Source organism: Chenopodium album, chromosome 15 (assembly GCF_948465745.1).
Source record: "Chenopodium album chromosome 15, dcCheAlbu1.1, whole genome shotgun sequence".
Taxonomy (NCBI): domain Eukaryota; kingdom Viridiplantae; phylum Streptophyta; class Magnoliopsida; order Caryophyllales; family Amaranthaceae; genus Chenopodium; species Chenopodium album.
In genome coordinates this window covers 2090227-2104335 of record NC_137848.1, presented here as the reverse complement: position 1 = coordinate 2104335, position 14109 = coordinate 2090227, and the positions used below count along the sequence as shown (strand labels likewise).

The following is a 14109-nucleotide window of genomic DNA, read 5'->3' as shown; positions in this document are numbered from 1 at the left end:
GGAAAATATGTTGTCATATGAAACTTATTACACTTTTTATCATGCTATTTTTATTACACTTGAACTATTTTTATCATGCTTGCTTCTATGATTGAAGTTCAGAGAAGAGTGTATTTTTGCCATTGAAGGAAGCTTTTGGATAATTAACAAGTTACTTGATCAGGAGAGGAGACAATTTAGTTAAGAGAGATGTTTGTCAAAGCACTTGCATTGCATTTGTTCTCTCCTTGGTTTCTATTATGTTGAACTTAGGGGTTGTGGTCAAGAGTTGAAGCTTTGTATGACTAGAGTTGATCAAGATTTCTATGAAAAATTATGGTTGATTGATTAATAGCTGCAAGGGAGCATTTAAAATAAATGTTGGAATTATATCTCTTTGAATTACTAGCCTTGTGGTAAAAACCAACCAGGAAGCCTTTGTATCTAAATTGAGCTTAAGCAAGAAGAAGTGAAGCCCGATATCGTAACAAAGGCAACAACAAGCAAAAAACATAAACCAAAAAGGTAAACAACCATCGTCAAGTTAAAGTTTATTAAAAATAAAAAAACCCCCTTACTCATATTTATATTATTTCATAGGAATGACGACACATTCCCAGAAATAGAAGAAATTCAAGACAAAAGTACCACATAACGCAAAATCCACGACATGAAAAATGGAGTCCAAAAAGAACACACAAATGTGGATGCTACACGACGAAGAATGAAATCTCATACCCCATCTATCCTATGTAAACATATTTACTCTAGACATATATTAAATAATATTTTGCAAATCTATCTTCCAAAAGACCATGCCTCTCTTTTAGAAATACATTTCAGTCTCATATTTGATATAAAATGCAAATATAAAAAGTCATAGTGACACATAAGATAACACACAAATAAAAAATAACGTCTACATAATAATCAAATCAAAAAAAACAAAAAAAAAAAAAAAAAAAAAAAAAAAAAAAAAAAAAACCAACCTAATAACAAGCCCGTACATTGTACGGGCCAAAAGACTAGTTGAGCTCAAGAACATAACCCATAAACAACCCAGTCCCATGACCCACCTCCCTCTTCTGGGACTCTCCTCTCAAACCTCCGCGTTCAACTAACCAATAGAAATCCACCATTCTCTTTATTCCTCCAATCAAATCCCGCCACGTCAGACTTTCTACGTCATGGTAAAAATATCACCTTCTCTTTTCTTCCATCAAACTCAATACGATACCAACCAAACTCAGTTCAAAAATACCAGATTTAACTTAAAACAATTTTATACTTATTTATATTTAATTTAATTTAAAGCGTCGGTAAAAAAATAAACCGGCGAAATAAAAGTCGCCGGAAAAATGGAAGCACATGCGTCGGGATTAGGCCGTGTGTTACTTCTTTGCTTTTGCGTCGCCGGAATCTGGACTGCTTACATTTCTCAAGGCGTTCTTCAAGAACATTTGTAATTTCTCTTCTCTCTCATCAATTTGAAGATCAATTTTTTTTTTTTTAGGGTTTTCTAAACAATTATTAATTTCAGACTGATATTTGATCAAATTGAATCATGAATTTGTGAAATTTTGTAAATTTGTTGTATTTTTTTTTTTTTTAATGAATGTTGAATAATTTTGCAGATCGACGAAGAGGTTTGGGCCAGATGAGAAGAGATTTGAGCACTTGGCGTTTTTGAATTTGGCGCAAAATGTTGTCTGTTTCATTTGGTCTTTTATCAGTGAGTATTTTTTGTTAAATTTATCAACAGAATTAATGTTTATTTTTTAGTTTAATTTGGAAAAAAAAAATAATGTGGAAATTTTAATGTGTTTTTTTTAATGTGGGAAAATAGTGATTAGTCTTTGGTCAAGAGGAAGTAAGGGAGGAGCACCATGGTGGAGTTATTGGAGTGCGGGTATTACTAACACTATTGGTCCAGCAATGGGTATTGAAGCTTTGAAGTATATTAGCTATCCTGCTCAGGTATAGCTTCGATCTCTCGTTGCGAGTTTCGTTGTTTCGGGTTTTGTTTATGTGGATTTTGCAATGAGAATGTGGGTTTGATATAAGAAGTAATTCTCTTGATTCAGAATGTTAGTCATGTTAATGTATGCTTTTTTGAGATGTATCATTATTGTGTATGGTATATTGGTGAAATGTAGTGATCATTAAGTATAATGAGTTGGAATAATGTGACGATTATTTGGTTTAGAGAGGAAGTAGTGTGCTTAGTGGTTGTTTGGGTGTAATGACAAAAGGTGGTGGAATTGTTGGTTGGTAAAAAATGGGGGAGGTTTATGGGATGTCATTGGTAATGCTCAAAGAGTGAAAGCTATACACAATGTTGTATTGGTGAAACTTGAAAGAAAAAAGATTTTGATGAAAGTTTGGTTGGTTTTCAAATGTGGGGATCGGCTGGGTGGTAATGTTTGTGGTTATTATTTCTTGGCTAGTTTTATAGGTGATAAGAAATGACGTTCTAAAGAAAATCCTATTCCAAAGTCCACGATAATGCAACTCCAAGATCTCCAACCCTTAAATATACGTTATGTTTCCATATATTTTTATTGCCTCACAAATACGCAATTATATTTTCTACTATATTAACGCGTGATGATGGGAATCTATAATGAATTTTACATATTTGTGTGGGATTATTAGGATTATCATCATTTTAGAGATTCACTACATGGTGTTCTTCTTTCCCTGCAGAAGTACAACACATGACCACCAACTAATACCACCTACCAAACAAACCATTATAGCCTATAGCTAATCTTTGTTATTGATCTTATGGTATTTTGGTGGGAACCTGTTTGGATGAAAGTTTTATTCTTTTCACTTGAAGATCCATTCTATAGGTATTTCTTATTGACTGTTAAGAACTTAGTAGCCGTTATTCTTAGTTAATTAAAAACTTGTAATAAAGAACTTGTATCTTGAAAATTGTATGTTTTAGGTAAAAAGAATAATTCCTAGTTGCTTAAGTTCTTAATGTTCATAATGCATATATAGATTCATTATATTAGCAATGTACTCTATTGCTTTTCCCAACATTTGTTGTATTGCTTATAATGTCCCTGAGACCTGACACAACAATTATTTGACTTTTTTTTCTTTTTTATTGTCATAGGGGTATAGGTTACATAAGTACATATTACCGTGATATAGTGTTGCTTGTTTTAGGACTTTGAATGATTTCTTTTCCATGTGTCCAACTAATGGCTTAGTTTCAGAAACAGTGTTGATTTGTTGTTCTAATGGAGTGTTTTTTTTTTTTTTTTTTTTTTTTTTTTTTTTTTTTTGCAGGTCCTTGTGAAATCGTCGAAGATGATTCCAGGTAAAAATGACAACTGTATCCTGCCTTGCTATTGCAAACTAATTTTCAAGATATCTATGAACTGAAATGGAAAGATATTAGTTATGGAAAAGTATCAGTTTTCCATGTCGGCTCTGTGGAACGCAAAAGGCTTGATCTGTTAACATCTTTTCCCCACTTTTTGCTATTTATTGAAGTAATAGTCATCTTAAGGAGCTTTAGTGGATAAGATAAATTTTGTAACTACTTCCTGCCTTGCTTGATGCTTGAGAATCAGCTGTCTATATTCTTTTAACACGTTCATCAAGTTGCGGGGGTATTTGTTGCTTATTTTTTGTAGTTGTCACACATAGTCATGATGTAGTTGGAAGGGAGAAGGATTTAAGTTGCGAATGTGATAATGAGCAGCTGCATGTTCCTGTTGTAGTCTTTCCATGTAAATGTCAATGTGGAATATTTGATTTAGGAGTATTCCATGTTGACATTGCCCTAATTAGTAGGAAAGAACAAATAATGACATTGCCTGATTCCTAACTCAAATATTCCATGTTGGCTATTTCACGAACAAATTCGTCCAAGTTTGTGAAACATCCAACATGGAATATTTGAGTTAGGAATCAGGGCAATGCCATTATTCAGGCATAGGATACCTGACTGCGACATGTACTGGAACTCCTTGTCTTTTTTATTAGATACGATTTTGAAAATTTTATACATTGTTTCATTAAAAATTCATGTTGAAAGTATCAAAATGATATCATGGCCTGAAGGGAAATGTGTATTAGCAGCAAAGTTAGCTGGGCTGTAGGGACTGTTGGTCATAAGCTGCAGAGGGCAGGACATTTATTTGTAGTGCTGCACAAGTTATTTCTTTCTTGGTGTTGTAGATTATATTATAGGTTGAGCATGAATACAGGATGACAGACCTAATTGATGGAATAATAAACCCGCTTTAAATGATGTGATTGATTTCATATTGCCATGTTTTTTCTAGTTTTTTGAAAGAATTGATACATTGTATTATGTCAATATTGCTTAATTCTCATAGTATATGTTTTCCATTTTGGTATGTATACTTTTTGCAGTGATGGTTATGGGCGCTCTGGTATATGGCATCAAATACTCGTATTCGGAGTATATTTGCTCAATTCTTGTGGCAGGAGGTGTGTCACTTTTTGCACTCTCTAAGGTGAGATGTACACCGAATTTTCTAATGGTAGCAATATGTTTTTTGGCCTTTTGTTTACTTTGCATTTCTTTGAGGGTGCTGCTGCTATCGTGGATACATTTGATGATTTGTATTAGAATATACCTGCGAATCTTATACTTTCTGATATGTTGCTCCACAGACCAGTGCAAAGACCATTAGTAAGCTGGCACATCCTAATGCACCTCTTGGATATGGGCTGTGTGTCCTGAACCTTGCTTTTGATGGGTTTACAAATGCTACACAGGACTCAATAACAGCAAGGTATTTTAGTGTTTTCTTCTTCCTTTAGTATTTTACTGGTGGCCTATCTGGTTCAATATTATATACTTGTGAAAATGTGAAGACGCCTCAGAGTTGTTTACCTTAGTTTTAGGATACTTTACTGAATATTTCACCTATATGTGTGCATGTGGGGTTAAGGGATTTAGGGAAATCTAGCTAAATTATCATATGATTTGAGTACACAAATCTTTTCTGCATTCCTTACTTTGAACAAATGGCAGCTCTTGCCCAGAGTCGCAGATTTTATAACTTCATCTTCTGAACTGTAGCCTAATGTTGTTCCATTGCAAAATTGATCATCTTTGGAAATTTGTTTTTTTTTTTTTCTTATTACTCGTCTGATCGAAATCATTGTCAACACCTTTCAGGTATCCGAAAACAAGTGCCTGGGATATCATGCTTGGAATGAATCTCTGGGGCACCATATACAATGTGGTCTACATGTTTGGTTGGCCCCAAGCCAGTGGTTATGAAGCCATTCGTTTCTGCAAGCAGCATCCTGAAGCAGGATGGGACATCCTCTTTTACTGTTTATGTGGTGCAGTTGGCCAAAATTTCATCTTCCTAACCATCAGCCGATTTGGTTCTCTTGCTAACACAACTATTACTACCACCCGCAAGTTTGTTAGCATTGTTGTCTCTTCTCTTTTGAGCGGCAATCCTCTCTCCACAAGTCAATGGAGCAGTGTTGTCATGGTCTTCTCTGGGTTGTCCTACCAGATTTACCTTAAATGGCAGAAGCTACAAAGATTGCAAAAGAAGCGGAAAACCACTTGATAGAAGCTGTAGGCTAATCTGGGTTATCCTTCCAGATTGACCACAAATGGCTGACGCTGCAAAGATTGCAAAAGATGCGAAAAGCCACTCGAAAGAAGCTATACATAGTAAAGATTCTTAACAGGGTCCTTTTTTGTGCCTCCCTACAAGTAATCTAAAAATATACCTTTGTTATGCTAGTTTCGGTTTAGATTTCAGGAGATATGATCAGGGAGAATATAGAAGAATGTAACTAGAATACTAGTAGATTTGAAGAACAGTAATCAATGAAGTTTTGTCATGATTTATTCATATGTGTGTAAAGTGCTGCAATCTAAGCTTTAATCCTTCTTCCTTCAAGAAGAAAAGCATTAGACTGCACAGTACGTTATATCATTCAGTTAATCATGATCCTAATATGAAAGTTGTACGTTGGTTGAACTTCCAAAACACATACATTACCATTATATAATCGGGGCTCATTCGGTCACACCTACTGTTCTCGAGCTCAATTGTACTTAATACCTATATTATCCTAATCAAATTGATTTTACAAACCACAACATCAAAGTTGATACTTCACCCCTAAATAAAATACCCTAATGTTAAAGTTGATACTTCTTTGAAGTGTTTGGAATTGCTTAAAATTAGGTAAAGAAGTCACCTTTAATGTTTCATTAGGTCAATACTTCGTGAAACTTTGTAATTTAGTTCATTTTTTATCTTTCATTCTCTTTTTATTTTATTTGAACGGTTTTCTCTTTTGATCCTCTCTTGAGATAGGAATATGCTTCGAGTTGCATTGTTTCTCATTCTTAACATAGACATATTATTGTTTATAATCTCCTTCGAAATTAGATTAAAGAGGAAATTTACCAAAACTCACAACACCAAAACTTCAAATATAATTAGTAACAATAAAAAAAAAAACGACACTAGATAATTGCATAATTGGGTCCCATACACAAGCATTTGACGTGCATGCTAACAACAATTAGCAAAGGAACCAGCAATCCAAATTACCATTTTGCCCTCTTGAATGAACAAATGTATAGTTTAGTGGGTGAATATTAACAAAATCAAAGGTCAAAACATGTAAATTTTCACATAAGTATAATTATTAACTTTTAAATTATAGTTGGATTGGAGGGAGAAATGTCGCATTCAAAGAGTACACTTTAATTTGTATAGTGTTCCCTCCACCTTTTTATTTTACCTCCCTTAAACTTTTATGGATTACTTATCATCACTTTTGTCCTCCATTATCTTCATTTTTCAATCTTCTTAACTTAAACAAATCCTCACCTTCTTCTTCTTCTTCTTCTTCTTCTCCTTTTTCTAGCAAGTACACACACAGAGTACTAAGAAGAGCAGCTTTTCGACAGCTCGAGTTTGCTGTATGCTAGCCTTACCTTAACTGAAACTGTAAGTACTATCTTTTTACTTCATTTTTGTTATGTATGCATTCGAAACTACGATTTTTCCATTTCGATTGAGTTGTTTCATATGTTTTTGTTCAATGATATGACATGTACATATGTTCTTCATGAATTCTGCAAAGGTTAGGAAGAAATACAAATATGCACACAAATCAGACTTTTTTTTTTCTTTTCCAACTCAAATCATCTTGAGTTTACAGTACATTACATCCAGTGAGGAAGATCGAAAACCTCGAACAAAAAGCTTATTCTATACTATCTTCACACCAAGATAGAAAAGAAAAACAAAAAGGATTACCATTCCATTGGTAAATCCTCCATAACTCTTTCTTCCTGTTACTTATATCTATTTGGGATCGATGAGATACCCAAGTATAAATGATTATACACTCTACGATAAACTAAGGTTATGTGTTGCAGGGGTTGCTGTACAAAAGATGAATAGATGCCAAATACTGGCTGAGGGATCGAATTACCCTTAACTCGAAACCCCATAAAAACAAAAGAATGACACACACATCATGGACAATTGATTCACACCAGGGTAAGCTTTAGGCACCCTGAGGGCGAATCAGTAAACAAAGAATCAAGGGGATGCAGACCGCGCATAGTTTGATCTGATGGAGAAAGAATGTCGCCTTGTTTGACATTCTGGAATGTGGGATCTTGGGATGCAGATCTTAGAAAGCCTCTCAAAAAAAATTCGGGCCTATGTGGCTGCAATGCTGGAAAAACCGCGAAGATTGACAATAATCTTCGACTTTATAACTGCAACAGTATATGAGATAGTTGTTATCTGTAAGATGGGATCAGGAAAATTTTGTTGTTGTTCAAAGGCCTTGCAGAAGCGCCTTTCTGCAAGTTGGTGGTTGCATAGGATTGGTGATCGTGCTCTGAGTAGGAGACTCGATTCCAAGTGTTCTGAGTAGAAAGTGCCTCTCCTGCAATAACATAGAGATTAAAGTGGTCAGTCTGTATTGCTTTCAAAATATTAAGGAATAGTATTTAAATAAGTTATAACAAGGGTCAATAAATTTAGATAAGTTCAGATCGGTTCAAGGGCTACCAAAGTTTTAACTAAAATAAGCTCAGCTACCAAACTACAGTTCATATAAGGTGTAAGCTTTCAATTTTCATGTCAGCTGAGATTGGTCCTCGAGTCAAACTGTGCCTGCTGAGTAAGGCAGACTTAAAGAAAGTCATTGCTTATGACCAAAAATTAGCAACAATGCTGAAGCAGTCTAAGAAAAACTAGTCCAATTAAGGAGTCCTGTTATAATGATTACAATCAACCATCTCAAACATAATCTAGCATAAGAGATCAAAGCACAGGAAACGATCCTAGCATACAAAAAGAATAGAGAGAGCATAAAACATTTCGTTACATCTTAATTTTAAGTCTTCTTCAGGTCTTCATCCTTATACTTATTTGCTAAACAAAATCAGTAGCATGGAACATGAGCAATTTGTTTACCTGGCTTTTAAAATGTCAATGTTATATTAGGTAATTCTGATCTGCAACTTGCATTAACACTTAGTAAAAAATTTCATATCGATGAAAGTATGATTTATTTATCATATTGATGCCCATAGTAACATATATTAGTGTATTTCCCGTACTTATATTTGCATAAAAAATTTAATGTTCTTCAGAGCAGACTGTACCACTTCTGCATTGGTAGCATATGCTAATATACTACAGTTTTTAGATTAAAAGAAAAAATCATACACATTGTCACAGTGGTTACATGTTTCAACTGGTATTATGATGGGCCTAAAATGAACATAGGAACTAGGAAGTCTATATGTGCTGGTATTATCAAGGGCCTTGACAATTGACTCAACACATGAAGTTAGAAACAACATCCCTACCTACCCCCAACCCGGGCACTAGTTACTCAGGTTCATAATTTAGCTTACTTAGCCATGTCCTCCGCGTATCTGAGAAAATTGGATAAAAATGAAGGAAAAAAGGGGCTGAATGCCCAAATTATGTAAATCTGATGAGTCGATACATCTGTCAACAGTTCAGGTAAGTTCTAGATTTTTTTGACGAATTAATATCGAAAATTTGGAAGAGGGGGGGGGGGGGGGTAAACAACGGCCAACATATATTGTCCTGTAGCTCACATTCATGTTGCTAAGAACGTTTAGTGCAGGTAAGCAGTATTGCTGGGCTGCTGGCTATTCATGCCATGTTTCCATCTTGGTTGCTGAGTTGTGATGAAAGAATATAGAAAAGATTCAACTGAGTTTCCTACCATTACCACATTGCTAAGTTCATTAGCAAGGCTCTCATGGTCTGAACTCTGTAAAAGGGACTTGAGAAATGTCCATGGGAACCAAAGGCACCAGAGAGAGGAGTAGAAGGGAGATGATGACAATCTATTCAAGATTGCTTCCCAAATATTAACTCTACTTTTCGTTCTTCAACCTCCTCGATCAATACCACCCCCACCCCCCCCCCCCCCCCCCCCCCCCTCTCCAAAAAAAAAAAAGAAAAAAATTTTAAGTTCAGAATGTGACTTAATTCTTCAGCCAAACCGAGCCTTTAATTCCTTTTGCTCGAGCCTGGAGATCAATTACCTAACAGTAATGCATATATAGCAGTTAGGATCTCTTATTTCATGGACTAGCTAAGTGGAGGAAGTGACTAGAAGCTGAGGAGTATCACTAAGTGAAAGCATTACTTGCTAGTTGCTACCGATTAATCTATTGACAGTGCAAATTGTGGATTTGCGGTGCAACTTTGAATTTAATTCAACATAGGGAGAATGCAAATTGTAGATATGGACACAAAAGGATTTTTTTGCATCACCCAGGCCCCCTAGTTGTAGAATACTTGAATAATTCAATCTTCGATATATTACTGTTAATTTGGGGCTGTAGATCCTTGAACTGTGTATAGCAGCTGAAGTTGGTAACAGCAGATGACCATCAGAGCCTTAAATACCAGAAATTCCTTGTAATATATCAATTGAGTACCGAGAAAGGAACAAAAGCTAAGGTGAAACATATATTTAAAATTAGATAAAGAAGAGATGCTTACACTTTCTGAAAATTGTGGGCTCGGTATTGTAGATGCTAGAGTTCTGAACAGAGGAGTTACTTGAATTGGTGAATTAAACTCTGCAGAAAACAAGCCAAAAAACAGTCTGAGTTTTCAATTTCAGCAAGGATTATTAATGTGAATATTAGCAAACACTCCTTGACTAAGAAAATTTATTCCATCTTCATGCATTTTGACTACATGTATCATAACCATACTACATATGAACATTTGCTGCAATCTTGAACAAATTTTAATCACCTTGATCTGCACTTGCACAGGACAGGAACTTGTTATGTGGCATGTCAACACAACCGTCATCTGCTATTTGTAGTGACCGCGAAGTTGCTACAATATCCTCGTGCATTGTGGATGTCTCACCTTGAGAGTGTTCCCCTTGATCACAAGCAGACAAGTTTGTTGATCCTGTACTGTACTCGGAGCTGCTTGGTGACTCGTACACTTCATGCTGACTGCAAATTGCAGGATTTCATCAGATAATTTCTAGAAGTTATTCAATGTCACTCAGGCTCCAATACTCATGGCATGTGTATGTGTCCAAGTGTCGAACTTGTCTATTTTTAAAATTCTCGTGTTTTTAGTTCAAATTGAGGTATTGAGCATCCATAACCATGTCGAAGCTATAGTTACCTCTGAGATAGTGGAATGCCATCATTGCTACTTCTCAAACTCTCCACCAAGGCTTTGAAATCATCAAGCTGCAAGTCTGATTCCTCTATTTTGTGTCCGAGCTCCTCATTCTCTTTACTTCTACCAAAGAAATTTTGGAGCACCTACATAATGCTTACTTCATCAATATCATCATATCGTTAAATCAACACAAGCTAAGAGCATTTTCGGCTAAGAAGAGAGTTCTGACCTTCCAAGCATTCTCAAGATTTTGCTCGGTGTTATCCATGTTTACTTTTACTGCAAGAGAGCTAAGTAGCTCGGCTTGTTGCATTAATGCAGCTACCTTAGGATCATCCTTTCTGAGAAATGTTCCATCAAATTTTTTGTCACCTGTAATCGAAGCATTTCATTGATTAGTGTCACAAATTCAAAGAAGTATATTCATAAAGCAATAGTATTAGATAAGGCTTCCATGCTCGTAAAGTCAAGATCAGTATCCACAGATTCAAAAGTAAACAGCAAAATTTTGACAAATGGTTTTTCAAATGCTGCTGTCAATGTCATTACCATTGATCAAAGGGTCCTTAGTTGTGGAAACTAGTGATTTATCAACATTGCGGACGTTTTGAGCCAATACCGCGAATGGGGGTCTCGGATGCTGCCTTGTTAATCCATATTCCTTAAGCAACATGTTTCCAGAGTTGAACTTAACTGCCTGATTTGGAATATGTTCCCTCCTGTAATAGCAGCAGCAAGTCTTAGTATTATCATGAAAAAACCCTTTAAGTGGAATCAAAATCAGATAGACATTTGTAATGTACCTAAATTTTTTAAGAGGTGATGCAATACCATCCACTGATTGCGAACGAAACCCATTACTATCAATCAAAATCCTCTTGTTGTTCACATTGATAGCTGCATTGCTGTTCTCCTTAGCCAAAGCTTCACGTTTCGCTTTCTTCTTGCACAAGGTGGAGAATCTGTTCTTCACAGCATTATCGGTTCTGCATACACGATTCACAAACACGATATAAGCGACATTCCATATACAAATGCAATTAGAACAAATGCCAAAAGAACACAACATACCTCCCTGAGACCACCTTGGCTATTTCAGTCCATCTATTGCCAAATATCTTTTGAGCCTGCATATAAGCTACTGTTATTGTTACAACTTCATTTCAACCTAATAATAAATCACTTTTATTCCACACTAAGCTTTTTTTTATCAAGACTTTAAAATCAAATCACATTTATAAAATCAATATTCAAGCAGAAAATACAGTCAAATTTTCAGAACTCCTGCATTATCATCTAACAGTAACATTCAGATATTAATAACACTTCTTCCGTACTGATAAAAACGTTGCAACTAATAAGAAATGGAAGGACATATAAATCAATTACCTCACATAACAACATATCTTCTTCTGGTGACCAACCTCCTTTTTTGAAATCAGAATTCAGATATGTATACCATCTGCAAAATTGTACAAAATCTAATATATAAAAAAGGGTTTTTTGGGTAAATAATCAGAAACAGCATATCAGAACAAATTCCTGATAGTTTAAATCTAACAGTAAAAAGAAATTGAGGGGACCAATAAAAAAAATAAAAAATAAAAACTTTTAGCAAATGAACAAATCATCAATATTAACTTTTATCACTAACCTTCTTCTACACTGTCTCGTCGTTTTATCCTTAAATTTGGATGCAATAATCGTCCAACTGCCAACCAAAAAAAACCCAGAAAATTCAAACCTTTTTATTAATTTCAACAAACCCACAAAAAATTAATTAATACCCAATTCATCTGACAAATTAATTCATAAATTAAATCAGTCAACATAAAATCATATGAATATGAATGATACGAAATTTATTGAAATTAATTCATACTTTTCAGTCCCATGTATGCTTATTTGCTCCCTTAATATATCATCTTCCTGCAAATCCAATCCAATACAAGTCGTTAATTCAATATCTATGATAAGGAGATTAAATACAAACAAAACTCACTTAATCGGGCCGATTTAATAAGCCGTGTTACTAGTTCAAATTACACTATCAACGTGACTATTAATCCCGAACTCAGAAATAAGAACAATACCTCTTGTGTCCAAGTGACAATACGACGTTCTTTAGGCTTAGAAGAAGTATTTGAAATACTATTATTATTATCTTCATTAATTTGCTGCTTCTTCTGCAACGTTGAAGTTGTCATTTTTGTTGCATGCTCAAACCCACTAAAGATTATAACTTTCCTTTGATTTTATTTACAAAAATCCCAATAAACTTCAATTTTTTACACAATCAACCAGCCTCTGTTTCAATTCAAAATAACAGAATATAATAAAGACCCAGAAAATTAGATGAAAACAAAAAATCAATTTGAATAAAAAAAGGGAAGAACAAAAAAAAAAAAAACAGAGAGAAAATTATGAAGGTGAGTTGGGTAAGTTAAGGGATTGATTGATCATCAATTTATTCATATGCAATGTTCATCGATATTAGCAAAAGTGGGGTTTATAATTACTGGAAAAAAAAAAAGTAAAAAAAATTGACAAGAAAATAAAAAATTAATAAAAAAAATTAATAGATCTAAGAAATACAGAGTATTGAAGCTTACAGAGTATTTGGGTATTTAGAAGGAGAGAGAAATAAAAAAAAGAAGAGAAGATGGTGAAAAATGAGTGAAATGGGTAGTTTTTGTTGGTTTATATATTATGTAATTTTGTGTATTTTTTTTTCAAAAAAAAAAAACAACAAAGAAAAAAAAAAGTAAACAAGAGGGAAATTTTTAAAATGTGAAGGTGAATTAAATTAAATGTAATAAAATAAAATTAAAAAAAGAATGATTAAATTATGGGAGTAAATTAGGAGTAGGATACAATTATTTGCAATTTTGTATGTATAAATAATTGTATAGGAGTATAACGGATGCATTGGAGAGTGGGCGGGGGAGTTTGAATGGTAACGCTGAAATCCATGTTAGTCTTCTTGAGTTATAATGGGGGACGCTTGTGTCACATGCACTTACTTACCCTTCTCATGTTCTCATGACATTTTTCTACGTTTTTTAATAGTTCCCCCCACCACTTATTAACGGATTTTATGCTTTCTTTTTTGTAATCATGCTATTTTAGTTTTACACTCGGGTGTGTTATGCACATTGCATATTAGACTGTTTTCAGAGTTATTGAAAGTTGATTCGATTTGAGAAATCAATCTGAATCCGACCGATCATGACCTGATTTGATCACTCAAACATCTGATTTGATCCGACCAAATTATAAAATCGACGGCTCTTTATGTGTAAGCTGATGTAATTAGTGTTTTATCTAGTTGAATTGCTTTTACTACTTTTGGATTTTTATATCATTCCCTTTTTGTTTTGTATGGTGAATAGTAAGTTATAAGGTTTGTATTAGGTATAGTTTGAAGTTA

General features: G+C 34.4%; 2 protein-coding genes across 3 annotated transcripts; one reads left to right on the top strand and one right to left on the bottom strand.

Annotated features, from left to right (window-relative positions):
* Positions 1-1207: 1207 nt before the first annotated feature.
* On the top strand, positions 1208-5852 carry LOC145582664 (UDP-galactose/UDP-glucose transporter 3-like). The gene is made up of 7 exons (XM_081639654.1): positions 1208-1441; positions 1614-1711; positions 1826-1956; positions 3283-3313; positions 4378-4481; positions 4642-4763; positions 5153-5852. The coding sequence occupies exons 1-7, from the start codon at positions 1338-1340 to the stop codon at positions 5559-5561; spliced, it is 999 nt and encodes a 332-aa protein (XP_081495780.1). The 5' UTR covers positions 1208-1337; the 3' UTR covers positions 5562-5852.
* Positions 5853-7121: 1269 nt separating this feature from the next.
* LOC145582663 (transcription factor MYB124-like) lies at positions 7122-13356 on the bottom strand. Of its 2 annotated transcripts, XM_081639651.1 has the most exons (13): positions 13292-13356; positions 12773-12986; positions 12562-12608; positions 12334-12390; positions 12069-12141; positions 11751-11806; positions 11483-11665; positions 11229-11398; positions 10909-11051; positions 10680-10822; positions 10290-10501; positions 10029-10108; positions 7122-7920 (listed from the first exon to the last, which is right to left on the bottom strand). In XM_081639651.1, exons 2-13 carry the CDS (start codon positions 12884-12886, stop codon positions 7810-7812), a joined length of 1389 nt encoding a protein of 462 aa, XP_081495777.1. In that variant the 5' UTR covers positions 12887-12986; positions 13292-13356; the 3' UTR covers positions 7122-7809. The 2 variants fall into 2 exon arrangements, with proteins under 2 accessions (XP_081495777.1, XP_081495778.1); XM_081639652.1 differs by lacking the exon at positions 13292-13356 and having other exon boundaries at positions 12773-13280.
* Between the last annotated feature and the right edge of the window lie 753 nt (positions 13357-14109).